At 37.6% G+C, this 24,607-nt stretch overlaps 6 protein-coding genes across 6 annotated transcripts; 4 read left to right on the forward strand and 2 right to left on the reverse strand.

The window, feature by feature from the left end:
* Positions 1 to 667: 667 nt before the first annotated feature.
* LOC111804177 (protein NRT1/ PTR FAMILY 5.1) lies at positions 668 to 4,134 on the forward strand. The gene is made up of 4 exons (XM_023688898.2): positions 668 to 827; positions 1,030 to 1,247; positions 1,565 to 2,139; positions 3,115 to 4,134. The coding sequence occupies exons 1-4, from the start codon at positions 725 to 727 to the stop codon at positions 3,980 to 3,982; spliced, it is 1,764 nt and encodes a 587-aa protein (XP_023544666.2). The 5' UTR covers positions 668 to 724; the 3' UTR covers positions 3,983 to 4,134.
* A 1,158-nt stretch (positions 4,135 to 5,292) lies between these two features.
* On the reverse strand, positions 5,293 to 6,716 carry LOC111804226 (LOB domain-containing protein 15). The gene is made up of 3 exons (XM_023688961.2): positions 6,350 to 6,716; positions 5,888 to 6,158; positions 5,293 to 5,811 (listed from the first exon to the last, which is right to left on the reverse strand). The coding sequence occupies exons 1-3, from the start codon at positions 6,361 to 6,363 to the stop codon at positions 5,359 to 5,361; spliced, it is 738 nt and encodes a 245-aa protein (XP_023544729.1). The 5' UTR covers positions 6,364 to 6,716; the 3' UTR covers positions 5,293 to 5,358.
* Positions 6,717 to 9,201: 2,485 nt separating this feature from the next.
* LOC111804212 (5-amino-6-(5-phospho-D-ribitylamino)uracil phosphatase, chloroplastic) lies at positions 9,202 to 12,251 on the forward strand. Its single transcript, XM_023688941.2, has 11 exons — positions 9,202 to 9,501; positions 9,572 to 9,691; positions 9,815 to 9,883; positions 9,974 to 10,078; positions 10,167 to 10,221; positions 10,364 to 10,437; positions 11,080 to 11,163; positions 11,249 to 11,389; positions 11,486 to 11,551; positions 11,660 to 11,769; positions 11,842 to 12,251. Exons 1-11 carry the CDS (start codon positions 9,208 to 9,210, stop codon positions 12,008 to 12,010), a joined length of 1,287 nt encoding a protein of 428 aa, XP_023544709.2. The 5' UTR covers positions 9,202 to 9,207; the 3' UTR covers positions 12,011 to 12,251.
* A 304-nt stretch (positions 12,252 to 12,555) lies between these two features.
* On the forward strand, positions 12,556 to 16,110 carry LOC111804204 (uroporphyrinogen decarboxylase). The gene is made up of 6 exons (XM_023688928.2): positions 12,556 to 12,845; positions 13,579 to 13,700; positions 14,641 to 14,751; positions 14,849 to 15,037; positions 15,124 to 15,249; positions 15,457 to 16,110. The coding sequence occupies exons 1-6, from the start codon at positions 12,734 to 12,736 to the stop codon at positions 15,970 to 15,972; spliced, it is 1,176 nt and encodes a 391-aa protein (XP_023544696.2). The 5' UTR covers positions 12,556 to 12,733; the 3' UTR covers positions 15,973 to 16,110.
* Positions 16,111 to 16,508: 398 nt separating this feature from the next.
* On the forward strand, positions 16,509 to 19,084 carry LSF2 (dual specificity protein phosphatase (DsPTP1) family protein). The gene is made up of 5 exons (XM_023686573.2): positions 16,509 to 16,795; positions 17,772 to 17,977; positions 18,158 to 18,328; positions 18,442 to 18,645; positions 18,851 to 19,084. The coding sequence occupies exons 1-4, from the start codon at positions 16,528 to 16,530 to the stop codon at positions 18,643 to 18,645; spliced, it is 849 nt and encodes a 282-aa protein (XP_023542341.2). The 5' UTR covers positions 16,509 to 16,527; the 3' UTR covers positions 18,851 to 19,084.
* Positions 19,085 to 19,182: 98 nt separating this feature from the next.
* On the reverse strand, positions 19,183 to 23,910 carry LOC111802259 (TLC ATP/ADP transporter). The gene is made up of 13 exons (XM_023686562.2): positions 23,176 to 23,910; positions 22,927 to 23,091; positions 22,755 to 22,844; positions 22,245 to 22,379; positions 22,073 to 22,141; positions 21,519 to 21,615; positions 21,247 to 21,349; positions 20,952 to 21,159; positions 20,567 to 20,680; positions 20,087 to 20,218; positions 19,925 to 20,005; positions 19,727 to 19,843; positions 19,183 to 19,593 (listed from the first exon to the last, which is right to left on the reverse strand). Exons 1-13 carry the CDS (start codon positions 23,281 to 23,283, stop codon positions 19,507 to 19,509), a joined length of 1,506 nt encoding a protein of 501 aa, XP_023542330.2. The 5' UTR covers positions 23,284 to 23,910; the 3' UTR covers positions 19,183 to 19,506.
* Between the last annotated feature and the right edge of the window lie 697 nt (positions 23,911 to 24,607).

A 24,607-nucleotide genomic window follows, 5' to 3' on the forward strand; every position in this document is an offset into this window, starting at 1 on the left:
ACATGCAAGTAGGCTTCAAACCCGACTCACTTTACTTCCTATACTCCTGAAGAAGAAAAAAAAAAAAAAAAAAAAATCTACCTTCAAGACGTTTTGAGAAAGAACTCATCCAAAACCTACCATTCGAGTGCTCGAGTTTGATGGTTAAATACAATACAACAATACTTATGCCCATTAGTCATAATTTCTCATGGCTTTGAATTTTGAAAATGAACGCTAGGATTTCAAGTACGATGGATTGTGAGATCCGACATCAGATGGAGGGTGAACAAAATATTTTTTATTAGGGTGTGAAAATCTCTCTCTCGTAAACATATTTTAAAACTGTGAGGCTGATAGTCATACATAACATGTCAAAGTGGATAATATCTGCCGCAGCTAAGTTTATATGCAGTCTCCATCACGGTTCATATGGAGATAAAATAAAAGTGGTTGAATTTAGACCCACCCATTTTTGAGTCAACATTTTGGAAAGGGGTCCATAAGATTCCAACTCTCCATGAACCAAACTACACCACTAATAATAACAATAATAATAATAATAATAATAATAATAATAATAATAATAATAATAATACACTTGGTTTTCAACTACTTAATACGTGTAAGTAAAGCCATGAAGTCGTTTATTATTATGCTCTTCCCACCTTATTTATAGGCATTATTATACACACATATCCTTCACCACCTTCAAATCCTTCATTCTTATTGCTTGCCTTCTTTAATGGAGACCAAGGACCTCACCCAAGATGGCACTGTCGATCTTCGTGGCCACCCTGTTCTTGCCTCCAACACTGGCAAATGGAAAGCTTGTGCTTTTCTCGTAGGTACGTGCGCCACGGTTACACACAATAGATCGATGAATCTAAATTTGGCTATTGATTTTATTTGAAAACTACCCTACTCGTAGTAATACCATCTTTCTCTTTTTCTGATTGATGCGGGATTTTGAGGATTCGATTTAAAAGTGTTTATTTTTCGGAGTTTTTTTTTTTAAGGAATTGAAGTGAGAATTGTTCTTGTTTTTAGGATACGAAGCGTTTGAAAGGATGGCGTTTTATGGTATAGCTTCGAATTTGGTGAATTATTTGACAACTCAACTTCACGAAGACACTGTCTCGTCGGTTAGAAATGTCAATAACTGGTCAGGATGCGTATGGCTTACTCCCATCTTTGGTGCTTACATTGCTGATTCTTTTCTTGGCCGCTTTTGGACTTTCACCATCTCATCTCTCATCTACGTCATGGTAAACCTCAAAACTTTGATTTCTAAGTAAGAGATTCAATACGAAACTGTATTATTGAAGCCGAGCCATGAATGATCATTCCTCTGACACCCAAAAAAAAAGTAATACATAATAGAATAATAATAAGCTCAATCGATTGTTGGAGAGGGAACAGAACATTAGTGTGGAAACTTTTTCTTAACAGACAGTGTTTTAAAATTTAGAGAGATTGACTGCTATGGTGAAAACATGTCATATCCATTAGCTCTTATAGTCGGGAATATTATTAGGATAAGCTTTCGGATTGAGTAGTGATTTAACGCGGGAACGAACAACAGGGAATGGTTTTTGTAACAATGGCAGTGTCAGTAAAGAGCTTAAAACCAAGGTGCAACAATGGGATATGCAGCAAAGCCACAGCATCACAAGTAGCCTTCTTCTACATATCTCTGTACACCATAGCGGTCGGGTCGGGAGGCACGAAACCGAACATCTCTACCTTTGGCGCAGACCAATTCGACGACTTCAATCCAGTGGAGAAGCAGATGAAAGTATCATTCTTCAATTGGTGGATGTTCAGCTCATTCTTGGGCGCTCTCTTTGCCACACTCGGCCTTGTCTACATCCAAGACAACCTTGGGTGGGGCCTCGGCTATGGGATTCCCACCGTCGGCCTTCTCTTTTCTCTCCTCATCTTCTACTTCGGAACTCCCCTTTACAGGCACAAGGTTACCAAATCTCGCACCCTGGCTACGGACTTCATTCAGGTCCCCATCACCGCCTTTCGTAACCGGAACCTCCAGCTTCCCCCAACCTCCGCTGAGCTTTATGAGCTGGAATTGCACACTTACTCCCGTAACGCCGCCGCCGCCGCCGGAGGAAGAAGGCAGGTCGAGCATACTCCCATTTTCAGGTATATATATATATATATATATATTTAAAAAAATTTAATGGTGGTAAGCAGGAGAATAGTATAATTTTTTAAAAATAATTAAATACTAGAGAGAAAGAGATTCCGACTTAGTCTAGACCATATGATAAATTCCTAATAATTAAAAAAAATTAAGAAATAAAATTTCAATCTTTATAAATAAATAAAATACTTTTCTTTAAAATAAAAATAATTTAAAATTATTCGAAAATAAAGATATTAGTGGCTCGAACATAGCTTATATATGTCAATAAAATACCCAAATACTTGAATAATGAATAAAAACAGTACGAGTCTCAAAGACGTAGTCGTCAAGTTATAATCGTCCAGAATCAGACCTAAATATACTTCCACGTAGAGGAGTTTAGTCTAGACAAAAGCAAGCTCCCAGATGATGAATCTGGTATGTAGGGAACGTCGGGACTGTTAGATACTGAATCTAAATTTGAAAAGATACTAAAACATAATCGAATCCTTTGCTATTAAAGTTGTAGGATAAGTAAGGTAATCATGTTATAGAAGAATGTTAGAGTCATCAAGTATCGAATTTAGATTTTCAATTAGGAAAGATGTTTTGCTTTCGGAATGGTCGCATTCACATACCCCAAGTGGGGTTTGTGTAAGAAAGCAACACAGCGAGTCATCCTCAGCCCCTTCGGCCGCCCCACACACACAAACCACCCGTTTCAATTTTTCCAACCTTCACTAAGTGCGCACCATCATGGTGGGCGCACAAAGCCTCCACATTCAATGACACCCAACTCTTTTCCCTTTCCATAATGCCATGCCCAACACTCCAATATTCGCATCACTAAAAACGAAACACGTTGGACGATAGGTTTAACCAATTTGACAATCATCAACTGATTAAGATATATATTATTGACCAATATATAAGATGTTTAAATCTTTTATCTACGATTGTTTTGCTAATTTTGTGCTTTGATTTGGTTGTAGATTTTTGGACAGAGCTGCAATCAAAGATGACACAAATTCGTCGAGTCGAAAATGTACGGTGACTCAAGTGGAAGGGACCAAGCAGGTGTTAGGCATGATCATAATCTGGTTAGCCACCCTTGTCCCAAGCACCATTTGGGCTCAAATCAACACCCTCTTTGTCAAACAAGGCACCACCTTAAACCGAACTCTTTCTCATGGCTTCCAAATCCCAGCCGCCTCACTTGGCAGCTTCGTCACACTCTCCATGCTCATCTCGGTCCCGATATACGATCACTATTTCGTCCCGTTCATGCGTCGAAAAACCGGAAACACTAGAGGAATCACTCTACTCCAAAGACTAGGCATCGGTTTCGTCATCCAAATCATAGCCATTGCAATTGCGTACGCGGTCGAGGTTCGAAGAATGCACGTAATCCAAACCAACCACATTGTGCATCCTAAACAAGTAGTCCCCATGAGCATCCTCTGGCTATTGCCACAATACATCCTCCTTGGAATTGCGGACGTTTTCAACGCAATCGGGCTGCTCGAGTTCTTCTACGACCAATCCCCGGAACACATGCAAAGCCTTGGAACTACATTCTTCACAAGTGGGATCGGAGTCGGGAACTTCCTCAATAGTTTTCTGGTCACGGTGGTCGATAAAATCACGGGAGAAAACGGGGGGAAGAGCTGGATTGGGAACAACTTGAATGAGTCTCATTTGGATTACTACTATGGGTTTCTTTTGGTGATATCTACGGTGAATTTGGGAGTGTTTGTTTGGGTGTCAAGTAGGTATATTTACAAGAAGGAAGCCATTGAAGTTAAGGATGGCATTGAAACCAAAGGCTTGGACACCTCTCCTCTTGGGCTACAAGTTTGATGGGATTGATATCCATATTCAAGATCATCAGCTTCAGCTATAATTCCAAGAACTATAGTCGATGCTTTCTACAACATTCTATTTATCTATCTACCCACCATGTATATTGCAATTTCTCTCTCTTAATCAAATTTACTCCATTTCGATTCTCATTACATTAATATTTCTTCTTATCGGAATTTTCGTTCATCTAAACATAACTCAATCGATCACATATATATATATATATATATATATATATATATATATGTTTTGATTAAAAAATCAAAAGTTTGACAATCTTCAGGTTGAAACAATGTAATGTCCAATTATTGTGTGTTTTTTTTGTCCGGGTAATGTAAGTAAGTTTAAGTAATTTAATGTTGGGTCTCGATAGTTTAGTTGGTGGCATATGTGTGCATTTGGATGACATGGGTGACAAACACGTGCGACTCGAGAGCAATTTGGTTGGCTTCAGTCACCTTCGATCTTCTCGTCGATTTCCACTTGACTGACCTGTTTTGGGCTAGATTGAGGTCTTCACAGTCAATAATGTATTAAGTTATGGGTCAATGTCTATGAAATCTAAGACCACAATTTTAGGCCCACTAGAAATTAAAGGGTGTGTAAACCTTTTCATAACATACATATTTTAAAATTGTGAGGCTGATAGCAATCTTACCAATTCCATTATCCACGAGTATAGTCGTTCTTCCCTTTACAAACAAATAATCTATTCTTTTTTTTTCAAATCTATATTCTTCGAACCAAACAATTGAAAAAAGTCCCGTTGACTAAACCGCTACAAATCTTGACCTAAGATCAAACTCGACACATGGAAACAAAAGAATGTTTTAAAAAAGAAGGAAAATGGGTGAAAAAAAGAACTCATTTTGTCAACAAATTTATAAGCCAAAACACTTGGGCGCATTAGAACGCAAAGCATATGGGCAATTAGTGATATGAACATAATTTTGGTAAACATAGCCTTATAAATGAGACTGAAATTGCATGGGGAGTATCAAAGTCGTACACATTTGTCTCCCCTTCTTACCCAACTTTTAAATAATCCTTCACATTTCAGATCCCATCCTTCAATGCCACCGACTCATTTCCATGTGCTATGCCTCTCCTTAGTCAACCAAATTTAATCAACTATTACTCCACCCTTAATCGATCGAGATCGAGACCCTGTACGAAATGATTAATGTTTCACGTTCATCAAACGAGGAGAAAAAACGTGTTTTTCAAATAATACAGATGAATGATATCGAAAAATCGTAAAATTTTTCGTTTTTTGTTTTCGAGTTAGTATTTGGTTAAGAAACGAGAAACGGGAAATGGGATTCACCCAACTTTTTTTCTTCCAATCTTATTCCATGTAAATTCGCGTTTTTCTAAGAATTCAATTGATGATCGGTACTTGTAGTACTAACAAAGTAGGTAACATTCTCGTTGCTTGAAATGGTATTATAATCCGTTGCCACCGTGGGACGGTTGTACAAAGGGGAGGAAGAGGAAGATGCGTCGTGATGAGATGGTGGAGGTAGCGGTAGAGATGGTGGCGGTGGTGGAACGGCAACCGAAACGACCTCGGCTGAAGATGAAAGAAAAGACACATGTTGTTGTTGTTGTGGTTGAGGAGAAGAGTGAATCATATTACTAGCTTCTCTAAATTTGTGTCTTAAGATCTCAGCTCTCACCGCGTTTAACTCAATTTGTAAAGCTTGGATTTGGTGTTGTAAGGACGAAATGGCGCCCATGCACCCATAAACAGGATCTCGAAGCCTCACATTCGCTTCATAAACTAAGCTGTTCGCAGCATCCGCTCTCTGATTCTCAGAAACTTCCTAAAATTCAATAACTAAGATAAATTACCTCGAAAAATTTAATAACTAAACATATAATAATACAACATCGAGTTACCATGAGCATCTTCGAGACATTACTAGCACCAAAAACCTTGTGAACCGACGCGAATTTATGAGGCTCGTGAGGCGAGAAGTAGGGGGAAAAGGGGCATTCTTGAGCACATCTTCTTCTTAAGAGCTTGCAGGCTGCACATGGAGTAATGGTGTTGAGTATCCCTGGAGAAGCCTGCAAGGAATGGCGTCTCCCCATGATTTGTTGTGGAGGAATATTTGATGATACATCGGTTTCTCTCTTTATCTTCTTCGCTATCTCGTCGAATCTCTCTCTACATTAACACGAAAAAAAAGGTTACTCAATAAAGTCAATTCGATCATCATAAGTTAATTTCTCGGGAGTTAAAAAAAAAAACCCGCCTTGAAACTCAACGGGTTAAGACATGAATAGCTTTATTCTTTGTCGACGAGTTAAAACCGTGAATGAAATTGCTCGGGCGAAGAAAGCGAGGGTTTTTCTTACCTTTCTTTGGACATTCAGGCATGCTCTGATCTTGACTTGAAGAAAGAAGAGAGAGAGAGAAGGGAAGGTTTAGGTAGTTTGAAATGGTGATATGAAGATGTGGGTCATCTGTATAGGGGCAGTGTACGAGGATTCCCACCAAAGATCTATAAGAAGATTGAAAACCGAGGGATATGAATATATCCCGTTTATTGTTTTAGATTAGAGGTTCAAATCTTCATATCGGATCTTCGTTACACTAAAGAAACGAGTTCACGTGCGAGCGTTTTGACTTTGAGAGAAGAAATTGCATGTGAGGGGAAGGAGTTTGCTTATTTGTTAGGGAGACAAAAATAAAAAATAATAAGCCCTGCAATAACTGGTTTTCTTTGAATTACCTCTTAATTTAGAGATCAAAAGTGTATATATATATATATACATCGTCTTGAACTCAACAAAAAAAAAAAAAAAAAAAAGTTAGTTTCTTGTCAAAATCAAGAACTAAGCCATCACTATATATATATAAGTAAATGGGCATCACCGTAGAGAAGCCGCAATGTAGAGATTAGAGAGAGGGAGTTGATTGATTAAAAAAGGAAGGAGGGAGATGAACTCTTCCTCCTCACAAAATAAACTTACTTCTAAGCACAGTTTTATCTTCATTTTCTAATTTTCGTTTATGTATTTTTTTTTGTTGGATCGACTCAAATCCACCGCTAGCAGATATTGTCTTCTTTGGGCTTACCCTCAAGGCTTTTAAAACGCGTCTATCGGGGAAGGTTTTCACACCCTTATAAACAGTGGTTTGTTCTCCTCCCTAAACCAACGAAGGTGGGACATCACAATCCTCCACCCCCTTTGAGACCAGCGTCCTCACTGGCACTCTTTCCTTCCTCCAATCGATGTGGGACCGCCCCCAAATCCACCCCCCCCCCCCTTCGTTGCCCAACGTCCTTTGCACACCACTTCTTGTCTACCCCCTTCGGGGAACAGTGAGAAAGTTGGCACATTATCCGATGTCTGGCTCTGATACCATTTGTAACGACCCACACGCGTTTTAAAACCTTAAGGGCAAGCCCAAAAAGGACAATATCTACTAGTGGTAGATCTAGGTCGTTACAATGAAAGTCTCACATCCGCTAATTTAGGGAATGATCATGAATTTATAATCAAAGAATATTATCTCGATTGATGTAAGGTCTTTTGGGGAGCACAAAGCAAAGTTATGAGAGCTTTATAATCAAAGTAGACAATATCATGCTAGCGGGAGTAGTAAATAAATACGAAGGTTTTTTTTAGAGGGTAAAAAGAATTAAAATTTTATTTATTTATTTATTAATAATATTATTTAATTAATATTTTTGGTGGGTTGGGGCATTGGTTTTCATGAAGTTTACCCTTTTTTCATCCAACACAATAAGAACCTTTCTTTACAAAATTACTCCAAAGAGTTTTAGTGATGTTCACAAGGAAAATGACCATATACCCTTTCAATATATATAATATATAATAATAATTTAATAATTAGTTATCTTTTTCACATTATGACTTATATATGCTTTTAAACTTTTATTATAATAATAATAATAATAACTCTTTAATTTTTTTATATTATAATCTCAATCTCTATACTACTTTTAAGTAAGCCTATTTAATCCTTTATTTTTATATTATAGTTTATCGTTACATAAATACACACATTATTTATCTTACTCTAACTCACTTGCTCATATAAATGCAACTCAATTAGAACATTATTTTTTTTATTCTAACTCACTTGTTCAATTATTGTTAATTTCACCGCTAGTTTTAATATAAATATTCATAAACTTTATCAAAATTTATAATTTTTTTTTTTAAGAAATTGTATTAATGACAATATTTTTTTGAAATTCTACCACGTATTTTTAAGTTTAAGGTCAATCGATTATAATAAAAAAAATTGTATAATGGGTGTGATGAAATTGATGTAATTTAAGGTAATATTAATTTATAGGTTAAATAAAAAGAAAGAAAGGTGTTAATATCAAAGTGGGTGGTGAAAATGAGGGAATTGAAATCAAGAGGGAACAAATATTAATGGATCTAAAGAGTAGAAATGAAGGTTATAAATTAATATTAATACCTCAAAAAATAAATTATATTAATTAATTAATTAATTTAGACATTAAAATAAAATGCTTAAATTGCAAGAAAAATGGAAGAATACATTATGGTTTGACCCGTTTTTTATGCCTTATAATTCGCCCCGTTGTTCTCTCATCCCCAACCCAATTGCCTCTCTCTCTCTCTCTCTTTTTCTCCATTTTTTTTATTCAACAAATGTAACATTTTATTTATTTATTTATTTATTTATTTATTTATTTTAGTAATAATAGAAATAAAAATCAAATGAAATATAACATAAAGTAAGATATCAAAATTTTCAAAATTATTTTTCCAAATTATTTATACCTTAAGCCCACCAATATATTTTTTGGGCCTTACTATCTTGATTTCCTTTGCTTTTGGGCCTTATATCTTGATTTTGTTAGGAAAAATGGGCCCAAAAGATTCATTCATTCTATTATATTAAGAAACACAAAACTTTAATATGCAAGTATATAAATTTTTTATTTAACCCGGCACGGTTGAACCACGCCTCCTCTTAACCGAGGCTCGACTACTCTTTTTGACTATGTCTTCTAAGTCTATTGACATGACTAAGTTTAGGGCATGATTCTAATACTATGATAGTTGAACACTATTCTAGACAATAGTATGATATTGTTCGACTTTCAAGGTGAATGTGAACTTAAATTGGTAGTCTCATAGTCGGAATAAGAACAGATTTTGTTATGGGACAAGTGTGGTGTACAATAAAAATCGAAGTGGCATTAATGCACAGAGAAATTTCAAGACAGCGTGTGCAAATCCACAACCCACTGCTTGGTAAGGAAAGGGGCGCGGCGCGGAGCACGGATTGCCCGGTGGATTCGTTACGCTCTACGAGCCCTTCTTCTTCGCGAAAGAAAAGGGGGAAAACCCAAAAATCTAAGTACCTTTTTAGCTTCACCCTCTACGGCTATCGCCCCCTTCGTTGTACACTAATGGACTGCAGCTGTAGCAATTTCAGAACCTCCACTGCTCCTCTATCATGGACACCCACTTCCTCTTCTCGCTTCAAATTTCGGGTACCCTTTTTCCTCTTCTTTCCCCCCATTTCGTTCCTTCTTTGATGGTGGATTCTTCTCATTTTTACAGAATTTTAAGCGTTTTAACTTCAATAAACATTCTATGGTGGCGATGAGCGTTTCTGAGTCTGGCGAAAATGGCTCTCTCCATAGGTTTCCCTTTACTCCCAACAAGCTTTTTATGCAGGAGGTACTAAATTTAACATTCTTTTCGTAGTTAAACCGATTAGCCTTTGTAATTTGATGCTCTTAACTGATGGGGTTTGCATATCTTTCAATGTTTCAAGTTTGTGATCAATGTTTGTGTGTCCAGGCAATCGGAGCTGAATATGGAGAAGGATTTGAGAGTTTTAGACCAGATGGTCTTATGAAAGTGGACGTAGTAAGGAAAAAATGGAGTAAATCTAGTTATATTCAAGCTATTTCTCTTCTGGATTTTTCACTTGAGAGTCTTAATCCTTGTGGCAACCAGGATTTCTTGAACGATAGACTGCAAGAAGGATTTCTTAAAAGAATTCGTTATGCTATGAAACCAGATGAAGCATACGGCTTAGTTTTCTCTTGGGATAATGTTGTGGTAACTTCTATGTTCTTAATACCCATGTAACCAAATGTCCTGATTATGAACATGTTTTTGTCTGATGATATGTATGATTCATTTTCAGGCAGATACTCAAACTTTAAAGCTAAATTCATGGAAACAACTTGCCTCAGAAGAAGGTTTTGTTCTATTTCTTTGGAAATTACTGCACCGATGCATATATGAAATCTTTTGTTTAGAATTTTCATAATCGCTTATTGAATTAAGAAATCTTTTAATCTCTGTTTTATTGTTTTGAATTTTGAATTGTAATTGTTATAGGAAAAAGAGTTCCTGAAGATGGTGATATGCAGAAGCTTATGCTTTATGCCGGTGCAGATCATGTATTGCAGAAGGTTTGTAATTTTTATGTTTTAAGAAAGGTTGTCGGGTTTATTACCGAGGTTGAAAATTGAAAGATGCTTCTCGTTGTAGTTGCATACGAAAATATATTTCTTCTTGGAGAAGTAACTCGTGTTCTATGATGTTATCTTGGTACAAAAGGCACTCCAATTTACCGTCGAATATATGTTCTATGTCATGGTTAGGATTAATAAGGTTTGGATACTTCTAACCTATACGTTTGCCTTATTATCGAAAGCTCTGTGGTTTCTTTCCATCCGTGAGCTCCGTACTCCATATGAATGGATTTAATTGCATTTTCTCTCTTAAAAGCTCGGAAGAACACCACGCTTCTATGGAAAAAATTGTTAAGACTCTGTTTGGAATGGTGGAGTTTACAAGCCTGGAAGTAACTTAGTCAGATGGGAAGAACGTTACTGCTAGTAAGGACGTTGGGCCCCGAAGGGGGATGGATTGTGAGATCCCACATCGGTTGGAGAGGGGAATGAAGCATTCTTTATAAGGGTGTGGAAACCTCTCCCTAGTAGACACGTTTTAAAAACCTTGAGGGAAGCCCGAAAGAGAAAACCCAAAGAGGACAATATCTGCTAACGGTGTTTTTTTAATGCTTTTGAAAACTCTTCTCAACCTTGCAGCTTCTACGTTGGGGCATGGCAGAAAGCGAGCTGGATAGATTGAAATCGAGGTTTTCACAGTTGTATTATAGAGGTCTTCTTTCTGTGAGTACTCTCAATAAAATCTTTTTATAGACTGTTTTGTTCGTTCGATTGTTCGTGTAAATCATTTAAATACTTTCTTATTCAGCTTAAAACGCCAGTTGATGGCCTCAAAGAGTGGCTGGATGCCGTGTCTACAGCTCGTATTCCCTGTGCCATCGTTTCAAGTCTCGATCGGAAACACATGCTCGAAGCATTAGACCGAATGAGTTTGAAGAAATATTTTCAGGTAACCTTCTCTTGCATTCAAAGTTAGAACTAGAAGTCTGAGTAACTTTATTCTAAGCCAAATAGTAAAACGAATACACCGTTATCATTTTTGCAGGCAGTCGTAACGGAGGAAGATGGTATGGAGTCGATGGCTCATAGGTTTCTATCTGCTGCTGTGAAGGTAACGTCGAATTCGCATATTGTTAAACTCGAATATAATGGGAACCAAAAGCAGCATAGTTTTCATTGTTGCATTGGCGACGTTCATGAATGCGTATACCTATTGCAGCTGGATCGAAAGCCTTCCAAGTGTGTAGTGTTCGAGGATGATCATCGAGGCATAACCGCAGCTCACAATTGTACAATGATGGCTATAGCATTGATCGGTGCGCACCCCGCGTATGTGCTTCACATCCCTACTTCTTAACGAATATCTCGATCATCAACTGATATAGGAACAATATTGCTCAGATATGATCTAGTGCAGGCTGATCTTGCAGTTGCTAGCTTCAACGAGCTTTCGGTAATCAACTTACGGAGATTATTCGCTAACAAGGGTTCAACGTTCATGGAATTGCAGAAGCAGAACGTCGAGAAAGTTCCGTCGAAGAGAAAGCTTACGATCGACACGATATTCTGATTCGTTTTCTTACATTCCTCAGTTCTTTCCATGTATGTAAGTTGGTCATGATGTCAATTCTTTTCTCCTCTCATATAAATCTTGCAAGCTTCAGTAAGATTCTGTGTAGAATGCAAGCTATAATTTTTGTTTGTCATGAGGCTGTGAGAAGCGTTCTCTTAAGCTAAACTGGATGCTCGTTTTGGAGAACTCGGATATCTCGAGCGCTTAAGTCAAAGATTGCCACTCAACGGGCTCTTTACTACTGATGTCAAGCATAGTTTAGCTGGTTTAGGACATGTTCTCGATCAGGAGGTCATACAATATACAAATTGAGACTCGGGGCGCTCGAAAAATCTATATCTTAAAATTTGAATTTTATGAGTAGTTTTATAAATAAATTTATGAAAATTTTAAAAATAAGAAATAGGTAAAATATTGAAAATTTAAAGTTAATTTTAGAACTCTTCTAAATAATTTATAATTTAGAAATTAAAAAGTCGGAAATTTATTAGCGCGTAATGGTACGGACGTTAGATTACATTCGATAAGGCGATTTATGGTAAACGCCCTTATCCTTTTTATCCGATTGCGATTCCCATTCGCTTTCTCTCTGTTTTCTTCATCGACACATCTAACCAGTCACTTCACAGCTAACGATTTTGCTGGCGCAAAGGGAGATGATATAGACGATTTGCAGCATTTTGAGCTTTTGAATTTGAATTTCTGCGCTAGAACAAGATCATGTCGTGCATTCACAACACCCCATTACCTTGTTTCTCTGCTTCCTCTTCTTCTTTCCCCAGAAGTAATCGATGCGCTTCTTTTAAGTCTCGAATCCACTGTACTCTTGGAGGTATGCTTTTTTGTTTTCCCGATTTGGGTTTTGTCCAATTTTTCAATTCGAGTTTGTTTTTTGACTGCTTGGGCTTGGGAAAATGAGGTTTGGCTCGTGCTTGTTGAAAATTTCTCTACTGGAAACTTGAAGGTTGTTGAATTGAACCTCTAATTTGGATTGTTTCCGTCAGTGGTGGGGTTTTGGTTTGAGGAAGTTGAAACGATTTAGAGCTGTGAAGATGGAGTTGACTTTCTTTCCATGATATTTGGTTTGTGTTTGATTCTTATAATTGAAGAGCTTTCGATTAGCTCATTTTTCCAATGAAATTAGTGCAGAATTGAAGTTTATCTTCTTATTCATGTGGAAATTCTGCATTTGCGTTGGTTAACCTGCCATTAAACTCAAAAACTGAAGGGGATAAGTTATATTAAATTTGTTCTTTTTTATACATTTCTAACACTATCATAGAAGGCTTGGACATTAGCATTAGATTCAAATTTTATTGGATCTACTAAATACAAAAGTATAAGTTGATAGTTTATGGTATATCTATTACTGTTCTTCTGTATAGGTGTTAGCTAACTTGAACATAGCTCAAATGATTCAAGAAGTCGAAGATTCAAATCCCTCACCTCTACAACCCGAAAGAAAAAAAATGCTACTATAGCTTTTTTGGTTGTGTGTGAGAAAATAAGATAAACTTTTAACATTCATAAGAATAAGAATTCTAATGCAAGACAATCACATCCAGGAACTGTAGCAGAACCAAAATCTACCACTTCTGCAGAACCGTTGTTGCTTAATGCTGTTCGTGGTGAGGATGTCGAAAGACCCCCAGTTTGGTTGATGAGGCAAGCAGGGAGGTACATGAAGGCAGGTTTATACAGCTAAAGATTTCAATTGACTTTCTCTTTTTGACATGTTCTTATACCTTGACATAGTGATTTTTTCTTCAAATAGTTGAAGTAAATTAGATCTGAAATTTTGTTTTCTAGATTATATTGTTCTATTGTGGCGGTCGGTTTCTCAATTGAAATTTTGTTTGCTAGAAAAGACTATCTTTTGCACTCTGTGGTGGATTTGGTGGGATTTGCAGCCCATAAGCCGGATAGTTATAGTACTCATAAGGTGGTTCGGGAATATATTTCATTAGTTCACCCAAAATTTCTTTCTGCAAGAATTCTGTTTTATTTAGCCTCTTCGTGATCTTGTACCTGTTCATCTAAATAAGATCTCCCTATTTGTAGAATGAGGAATCAAGTGCTATAATCACAATTTATGTTCTGTTCTTAAGATGCTAAACCTTGAAGTTCATCCTAGGAGAAAGATCATTTTCCTTGCCAAGATATGAACATTTTATTGATAGATGAGAAGTAATAATAATGTTCATCAGATACAAACTCCAATAAGGAGTGAAAAGATAGCAAAAAAAACAAGAAACTTTCTGAGAATGGGGAGATAAAGGCACCCCAAATAATACAAAGATCAAAGAAATAGAAACCCATGTGGTTGCTGAGAGAAACCACTTTCCTTTACTTCCAGGAGAAATCATTGCTCATTTCTTTTTTAATTTTGTGATGTACACACACATAACTGTTCTTCGTATACAACGAAGATTCGATGGTAATGCACACACATAACTGTTCAATTTTATGTCACTTTTGATACTCTTGAGTCTTGAATGCTAAATCTGGTCATTTTATAAGATAAGTTTGATTGTGAGTTCATGTAAATTGTATGTATTGTTATTCTCTTTGAAACTTGAAACTTCTGTTAAACCCGGATCTCATATTATGCACGTCTGTTGCAACAGAGTTACCAAGTCATTTGTGAAAATTACCCTTCATTTCGTCAAAGGTCCGAAAATACGGATCTTGTTGTGGAAATTTCGCTTCAGCCCTGGAAAGTCTTTAAGCCTGATGGGGTGAGCTATCATATCAAGAAAGCACTTGTTCTAACAGTTGTAGTTATGAGTTAGCCCTTTGATTTGACTTGTTTGTTACCCTATCTGATTGCAACAGGTGATCTTATTCTCAGACATTCTCACTCCGCTATCCGGGATGAATATTCCCTTCGACATCGTCAAAGGTAAGGGTCCAATCATCGCCAACCCTATAAGCGAAGCTTCTCAAGTGAATGAAGTGAGGGAGTTTGTCCCTGAAGAGAATGTTCCATATGTTGGGGAAGCTTTGACGATTCTGCGAAAAGAGGTCTTAGATGTTGTGCATTTTTTTTCAGTCTATAGTTCATTGGCTTTTCAACTTTTTGTATATTTATCATGTATTTTCCTTTCCAGGTTGACAACAAAGCAGCAGTTCTTGGTTTCGTTGGGGCTCCTTTCACCCTTGCATCATACGTGGTCGAAGGTGGTTCGTCGAAGCACTTTTCAAAAATAAAAAGGCTCGCTTTCTCTCAGCCAAAGGTAAATGCCACATCTATCTTTCTTCCGAGTCGACATCACCAGAGATTTGTAAACTTGTCTCCATATTTAACTATACATCACAACATGCCTGTCCTATTCAGTTTAATGTATGGAGGATACCTTCACTGAACTTCCCCAAAACGCCCGCCCTGCTTTCTGCTTAAGCAAGCAAGCCTAGTAAGCATTGACCCTTTAACCCTCCTGCAGGTTCTTCATGCATTGCTCCAGAAGTTTACAAGCTCAATGGCTAGGTACGTTCAATACCAAGCAGACAACGGAGCGCAAGCCGTTCAAATCTTCGATTCATGGGCGACAGAGCTCAGCCCCGTGGACTTTGAAGAATTCAGTCTCCCATACTTGAAGCAGATTGTGGACTCTGTGAAGAAAACACATCCAGACCTTCCACTGATTCTGTATGCCAGTGGGTCTGGGGGCTTACTCGAAAGGCTGGCTTCAACTGGTGTCGACGTAGTTAGCTTAGATTGGACGGTCGACATGGCTGAAGGTAGGAGGCGATTAGGAGCAGACGTAGCAGTACAGGGTAATGTCGACCCCGGCGTTCTCTTCGGGTCCAAGGAGTTCATCACCCAAAGGATAAATGATACTGTGAAGAAGGCAGGTAAAGGGAAGCACATATTGAATCTAGGCCATGGCATTGTTGTGGGTACACCTGAGGAAAATGTAGCTCACTTCTTTGAGGTTGCTAAAGGAATTAGGTATTAGTAGAGATTGCTGAGATTGATTGATTTGTTCTGTTTAGTTGAATTTTTGTAGTGTTTGTAAACTTAATCTTTTCTCTGTGTGGGTATCAAACAACATTAGGGCTCATTCTTGATGATATTAATTTAGTTCTTCTGCAAACTTAATCATATCTTTTTCAAATGTGATATTAATTGATTTTTCATGTAGATATCAAATTCATAAATAACTACAGTAACTTTTTCGACCACTCGAACTTTACAAACTAACGTTCTTATTTGATTGTAATTTTATGCTAGCTCGAGCTATCACGATTTGACTCATCACATGAATGATATGTATTTAAATCAAATGAGTTATAAAAATATGAACTTTCACAAATAAAAACTAATTAAAAAAAAAAGAAAAAAAAGGAAGCGTCTCGTGCGTGATGACTTGTGGGAGTTAGTTTCACGTGCAAGGTCGGCGGATTTGCTCCTCAAAACCCACCAGATTTCTAATTTCTACACAATTTTGATTACTTCGATCGTTAACGAGAGGGAAGAAAAAAGGGAAAGAATCAGTGCATCTCAGAAGAAAATGGGAGCTTCTAGCCTCGCTTGTTTTTCATCGCTATTTGCAGTTTTTCCATCTCATAATAATGCGCACAACAAATCCTTACCATTTTGTTCAAATCCTTCAAAACCCCTCTTCCGATTGAACAAGATCCGCTGCGGACTGCCTGAGAGTGGAATTCGGCAAACCCCCTCAAGTTCCAGAGCTTCCTCTTCCAAGAACAGAATGGAGGAGTACAATTTGGCTATGAAGAAGATGATGAGGAATCCATATGAGTATCACCATGAACTCGGTCAGTTTCTTCTTTTCTTTTAATTTTTTAACTCATGACCATTTTGTATGCTCTAATCGGATTCGTTAAAGGGTAATTTTGGGGCATTTGTTTTGTTTGGAATGAGAAGCGAATGCCTGATAGGATTCAAGTGAATGGATTGTAGCTGAGAAGTTTATATATTGAAGTGCTTTTATTTGTTTTCTGGATGTGTGTTTCTGGTATGAGATGAAGTTACTCGAAGTTAATGGTACTTAGAGCAATTAATTGGGAGGCCAATACTTTTATTGACATACTAACATTGATAACATCTTTGAATTGTTTGATATGTCCAAAAAATTGTGGGTCATCTCTTGTTGTTGGGATGAAAGAGTTTCAGTTTATGAAATCTCATATTGGAAGATGTTTGACTGGGCACTAAGGTCCTCTTTGGCTCCATTCTAGGAGATAAGGCAACCGAAAACAAATGTTTTTGTTGTGGAATTCCAACAAAAGATATATAATAGGATATGATTTCAAAGAATTTCAAAACTTTTTATATATGTTTATGGGTGGGTGGATAGAGGAACGAGTGCTAGCAAGGACGCTAGACCTCGAAGGGGGATGAATTGTGAGATCCCACATCGATTGGAGAGGGAAACGAGTGCCAACGAGGACGCTAGATCTCGAAGGAGGGTGGATTGTGAGATCCCATATCGATTAGAGAGAGGAACGAGTGCCAGAGAGAACGCTGGACTCCAAAGGAGGGTGGATTGTGAGATCCCACGTCGGTTGGAGAGGGAACAAAGCATTCTTTAAAAGAGTGTGGAAACCTTTTCCTAGCAGATATGTTTTAAAAATTTTGAGGGGAAGCTCGAAATGGAATATCCAAAGAGAACAATGTACCATGTTGAACAGATTTGTTACCAAATCTTTTTCTAGCTACCACTCTGAAAGAACTTGAAGTGATATCAGTGTTCAAAAAGCTAATGTTAAGTCATAATGCTTCTTGAATCAGGTATGAACTATACTGTGATAGCTGACAATTTGATCGTCGGTTCCCAGCCTCAGAAACCGGAAGATATCAATTTCTTGAAGGAGGAAGAAGGTGTTGCCTATATTCTGAATTTACAGCAGGATAAGGATGTCGAGTACTGGGGAATCGACTTACAGTCGGTTATAGAAAGATGTAAAGAACTTGGAATTCATCATATGAGGCAACCGGTAAGCACACATCCTTTTAATAATACTCTGTGGGCTTAAATCCTTGGTAGAGTCATTTTCAAATACACTGACTGTTCTATAGACTTCTCCGAATGGGAAAGTTTTTCTTCATCGACCCTTACGAATTTGTTTGCTGGTTTGTTTTCTGCTTACGAGTCGAGTGAACCTGTTCTTTTTTAGGCTAAGGATTTTGATCCAGACTCCCTGAGAAATGGATTGCCCAAAGCTGTTTCCTTGTTAGAATGGGCGATTTCGGAGGGTAAAGGAAAAGCTTACGTGCATTGCACCGCTGGATTAGGCAGGGCCCCTGCCGTTGCAATAGCATACCTGTACTGGTTTTGTGGAATGAATGCAAGTTCTCTTCTACTTTGAAACTTAAGTTCTATATTTCAAATGCCTGCCCTTCACAAGTTTTGAATGCAAAGTTACCAACTGATAGGGTTATTCTTTTGGGTATATGACAGTTAAATACAGCATATGAAGCACTGACTTCAAAAAGACCTTGTGGACCAAGTAAAAAAGCCATCCGCGGAGCCACGTACGATCTATCGAAAAATGATCCAGGGAAGGAGCTATTCGAGAGCCTTCCAGATAACGCATTCGAGGATATCGCAGATTGGGAGAGAAACTTGATTCAGGATCGGGTCCGTTCCCTCCGACGAACTTGAGTAAGCATACAGTCTTTTACCTTTTCGTACAAAACTTGAAAGACTTCTCTAGGATCTGCTAAGGCTTATCTTGTTCGCTCTCGTTTTCGTTTTCATTTCCTTGTTGCTGTATTGTTGCTCTATCGGCGTCGTCATGGTTTTGAATTTAAATTGTCCAAGGAATCTAAATAGGTAACTGTTTGTGGTACACATTTCCATATTTCAGGTGCGTGCAATACGTGCAGGTTCAACGTCGTTCGGTTTTTACCAGGATGATGGATTGGACAATATAGAATGATGCCTATGGCAGTTTTGCTTGATGTTATTGTCATAGGCTATTGAAAATAATAAGAGTTGGGACAATATATATAGCAATAGAGGTCCCAACAATTGGTCTATTTGAAGGGAGGCCTATATGTATACAACACTATATTTAATTATTTCCACGTCTTTTCTTTCATATTTTGCTAAATTAACTCTTTAATACAACTTTATCTAAATATACCATATTTGTAAGAGAGGAAGTGAGATGGTCAGGTCAGTGTAATACATAAATGATTTGGTTAAGAAGTCGATGAAAATTTATATTTGATAAAAATAATAACAAGTCAATGCAGTTTCTACATAGAGGGAGATGGATCGTTCTCTTCAAACATTGCTTATATTACCTCTGCTGCGAGCAATGCTTGAAGTCCAGGCCATCAACATCCCACAACTGTGTGTACACTGAAATCTTTCTACTCTATGAATAACACAAGGTTACCACCTAAGACGATGCTAGTAGCAACTGTGAGACACTTCTAAACATTGATGCAACAATTCGTTGAGCCTCTGTCTGCAACTATTATGGATCGGTATAAAAGACTAGGACGACTAGGACGACTAGGATGTGGAGAGTGCCTGAAGACGTGTGAGGTGAGACTGGCGACGTCCTAAATAGATTGCAGTGACAATCCACAACAAACATATCTGGGATAGCAGCAAAAGTAGTAGTTATCGAAGCATTAGTCTCGAGTAAAAGGTCAGCAGAAACAGCACGTTGATATCGACAATGTCAATGAACTAGGGTATTAAGAGAGCAGAAAGAAACAATTATACGTACGGGTAGAGCGTAGAGCGAAATAGTTGAAGTTTTTCCATGGAGAGTGCTGAGGAGTAATTTGTACATCCCTGCTGCTGTAGCATCCCCTAGTCTTTGAACAAACACATCAATACATATCTGCAGTTGAACCATTTGTAATGAAGACATGTTTTGGTAATCGAAAGTTAATAAAAAAGATGAAAACTCGAGGATGAAAACCTTGGCTTTGTACTTCTCATCTTGCGATACAACGGTAAACAGGAGCTCTCTCCCGGGCCGAGTAACGACATAAGTAGTAACCTGGCAAGTAAATCAACTAGGAATCAAAATAAATGAATCTGAATTATAAAGAAATATAGAAGGCACAATGCCTACACAAACCTTGCGCACAGTCTCACAAACAGCAATGACTACCCAAGTTGGCCACACAGCAATTGCAACCAAATTTAAGAAGGCAACTGATGGTGAAGCACAGATAGCTACGGTAACACCAGCTATGGTAAGAATGTGACCCTGAACTTCACAAGGGGGAAGAAAATCAAAGCAAAAACATGATAAAACATAGTTTAAATCCTATGTTGATCCATGCAATTTCATACTTATTTCCCTTTAGCTTGCTTTCAAATGCTTCAATTCTAGTCAAGCCTTTACATGTTCGGTTTTAGTCCCTAAACTTACATCATTAATTATTTACAAAGCCAAACTCTGTTTTAAAACCCTATGTCTGACCTATTACATGTGAACATGCTTTGGATCATGATAGAATTTAAGCCTAAAGACATTTGTAACTAAATGGCCGAATGAGATATTCGTCGCTGAAGTTAGCAAGCGTGTTACAGTACGAATCTAAAGGAACCATACCGTTACAGTAAGCTGGCCAGCAAGGATAAAAACAGCAATGAAGCTATTTATCAGGGCAAACAATTTTCTTCTGCCAAGAGAACTAGTGACTGTAATGGCAATTATACTCACTTTCTGCACACAAAAAGTTGGGTATGTATCAAGTAATTTTCACTTGAAAGGATTCACGTGCATTTTCTACACATGAATGATAAACACAAGATGCATATGTAATCCAGTAGGAAAACTTTTGAAGCATTTCTTTCATGCACAATACAAAGAATATCATGTGCTAAGCTGTGAAGTTTGTGCAAATATAAATTCACCTTCTAACTAAGCTAGCATGAAAAGAGACGATGTTGAAAATAAAGTCATTAATGTGATTCGTGGGCGAGAATAATCGTACCTGCAGGTAGAAGAAGGATGAGATAACAGCGCTCAGCCATAGGAACAACGCTACACACAACAAGTAGGAGGACGATAAGATGAGCAGCATTCCATCGAAGATCGCCCATGGGTGAGGCTTCATTGTAGAATTTGATTTGGGAGAATGGCCTTTAAAAGCTGATGTACCCAGCCCTTCAGCATCATTCTCATGACTAGCATCTGCATCCCTGCAAGAATAATAGGCATGTCAACAAGAAGTTGGCACTTCATCATGAGGTTGGATTCCATAAACAAGAATTTTCAAAACTGGCAACCTGATGAGAGATAATTCTTCACCAGAGTGAGGCATATCCTGGTTTATCCCTTCAGACAATCGTGCAGCGAATTCCATGAGTATGGCAGAAAAGAGGAGAAGAGCTGTCATGACAGACCTATGTTATTTTTCGAAAAAGAACAAACAAATGTAAAAGTCTTTCCTCCTCAAAACTACAAATTGCTTTAAACAGACGGACCTAGCTTATTGATCTAACAGGAGGAGTTAATAGAAACATCGAATTTTTAAAAGTAAACAAGGAGGGAGACATACAGGGCCCCAACCAAGCCAGGACTGTTGCAAATAGAGAACCAAAAAGCTGGCCGAGTGTGGCACCTGCACCTATGAACCCAAATAATCTAGCACCTGACTGGAAAAAAAACCAAGTTAGCATTCGAGATTATGCAGGATTATACACAAAAGATCCTCTTTTGGCTCTCTCTTTAACCCTATGTCTCTTATCCTTCACTAGAAGGTTTTTTCGGAAACTTCATTTATTCTAGTGTAGATGGCAAGCAGGCCTATAATTCTTGGTTTCAATAGGACTCCTTATGAGCGTTGTTTCTATCTACTATTATCTCAAAATAAACAAGTTATTAATGACCGGATAAAACCAAGAAATAACCCCTCATGTGCGAAATTATAGAAGATCTCGTTTAAGATCAAACAATTCCATCGAATTGAGTATGATTAACCCGATTATTGAAATTGCTCACGATACCCTCTTTTAGTTTAGCTTCTAGAATCTATTTCTTAGTTTAAGATCCCTCGAGTAAAAAATTTGCAACTACCATTCATATAAAGTGTGGCCAAAACTGAAGATATACCTCACTATCCATGACATCAATAACTCTTGCCCAAGTTGAAGAAATTGTTATTAGATTAAGTAAAGCCACCTTCAAAACAAGAAACTATTAGTTTCACCCATTGAGCTAAGGACAAATTCAACACCTTCATGAAAGTTAACGTATATGCAACATAATAAGAGGATTTTAATACCCAAAGGAAAAATCCAATTCTGACTGATACATAAAACCACCCATGTTTATACCAATCTACAGAAGAAATAGAATTTGATTGGTCACCATAATCCTTTGGGTCCTCTTTTGCAGCAAGGAACAATGTAAAGAACCCCTAAGATTGAAAAATCAAAACAAAATTAACAAAGAAATTACAATATTAAGCATATAGAACATTAATATTACCATAATCTATCCGCTTAAACTTTTAGATTTAGATTCTTTTTTCATAACATGAATAGATGTCTTGCGTCGAATCCCGGAAATATCATTTCTTCTCTACCTAATACTAACAATTCACGTGTTGCAAATCTATCGGTTTGAGCAATAGGGTAACTGGTATCACAAGATAATTTGAAGATAGTTCAACTAGTTAAGTAAATACATGTCAAAGGTTGGACGTTGGAATCTCTATCTATCGTTGAACTTAGAAGAAAATAACAATAATCACAAAAGGAATCACAAACTATGTACCAGATTGTCATATTACCTTGGAAGAGTGGACAGTAGATGAAGATTGCCATAGAATGAAAAATACAACGAGTGATACACTAAAAAACCTGTGTATCAAAACCAAAGCCTGGAATTTCAAGAATCACAATTTATAAGACAATAAAGGACGACATGATCAAAAGGGGAATGCACAACTTCAAGAAAAGTACCTTGCCTTTGGAAAGATTAGGCAAAGAGAAAATGTGGGAGGAAATAGGTGCAGCAATCAAAGTGAGCACTAAAGATCCCACAAAAAGGCTCGGCAGATTGGACAAGCCCAGTGAAATGGCCCCCTCATCACGCAATGGAAGCACCACAAAATAGGCACTCAAAATCTAAGATAGAAGAGAACAGGGCACAATAAACTAGCAGACAATGATGCATAAAACCAAGAACAATGAATGATTTGATGAACTTACGAAGAAGAAGCAGAAGGCAGAGTGAAGCAGAACCGAGATTTCATGAGGATGCACAGTGACGAACGCAGATACAATTGCCTCGAGACGAGATTTGCTGATTATGCTCATAATTTCGCAATCTCGTCTTCAGAATAGTGATTCGAGTGTTAACGGTCAACGATTAAGAGACAACAATTCATCGATCAGAATGAATGAAGAATTCCCCAATTAATCTACTGCCCTCGCAATCCAAAAATTTCCAGAACAAGAATCTACGATGAGGCAATGTTACACAAAGATTCAGGAATTCAAAAACCCACGTAAAAAGGAATTGCAAAACCAGCTTTGGTTAGTTCGGTTTAAGGCTGATTTAAGACCATGAGCACATGGATCTGGGGTGCTGCATAGCTTGATTCTATAGAGGAGGAGAACGGGAAAACAACCGATGGGGGCGTTACAGAAGAAAGTTGGAGAAGAAAACACACCAAACCCAGAAGAACATGAAGATTATATTACTTAGGCAGTAGGCTACATGGATGGATTGATGCCACCCTTAAGGTCGTGGAGGTGGGTTTGTTGAAGACGGGGTCTGGAAATATGGGTTGCAAAGAGCAAGAGAAGAAGGCTTGAGGAGACAGAGATGGGGGGAAATCGGCAGGCGCGCATTTGATGAGATCTCAAAGAAACTTGGAAAAGGAAGACAAATTCACCATGTAATCTAAAAAAAACACTTCGTTTGTTTCCTTAGCTTAAAAAAATTTGCAATTTCTTCTCTCCTATTTTTACTTCTCTCTATTCTCATTCCATCGTGACTTGAGTAATACAATCTAAAATGGTCAAGAAATCATTGCGTAATCTAAAGTGAGGGAATGATGATTTTGAAGTTGAATAGGAGTTACGTATAAGTAAATGAAGAGAAATTATGAAGTTCATCAATTGTGCTCGAAGTTACGAAAAGTTATATACTATTTAAGTCGTTGTGTTACTTTTTGTTTGTATATCATTTGTAGTCATATAATATTGCTTCAATCTCTCTCAATCTTGCTTTAAAATTCTCTTTCTAAATTTCTCTATACTTAGTTTTCTAAAACTTTCTTCTCAAATCGAGGCTAAGGGCTTGAACATACGTTGCCCCATCGTAGGCGACGCGATCCTAAGTTGGCTTGACTCATTCAATACTGAAAATGAGTGTCACACAATCAATTCTTCTCAAATCGAGAACAAAAGCTTGAGCATAAGTTGCCTACCCCGAAGGCGACGCAATTCTAAGTTGGCTTGACTCACTTAATGTTGGAGGTGAGTGTCGCACAATCAAATCCGCTGTCAAGAAAAGTGCAATTGTGACAAATGAATATTTAAAACATTTAAAACAAGCCGTCATTCAGTTTTAAATACCAAAAAATCAATGAAGCAAGAGGTATTGGTCACAGTGAGAACATGTATGTTTAAAGGT

This window comes from Cucurbita pepo, chromosome 1 (assembly GCF_057944985.1).
Source record: "Cucurbita pepo subsp. pepo isolate OVF chromosome 1, ASM5794498v1, whole genome shotgun sequence".
Lineage (NCBI taxonomy): Eukaryota > Viridiplantae > Streptophyta > Magnoliopsida > Cucurbitales > Cucurbitaceae > Cucurbita > Cucurbita pepo.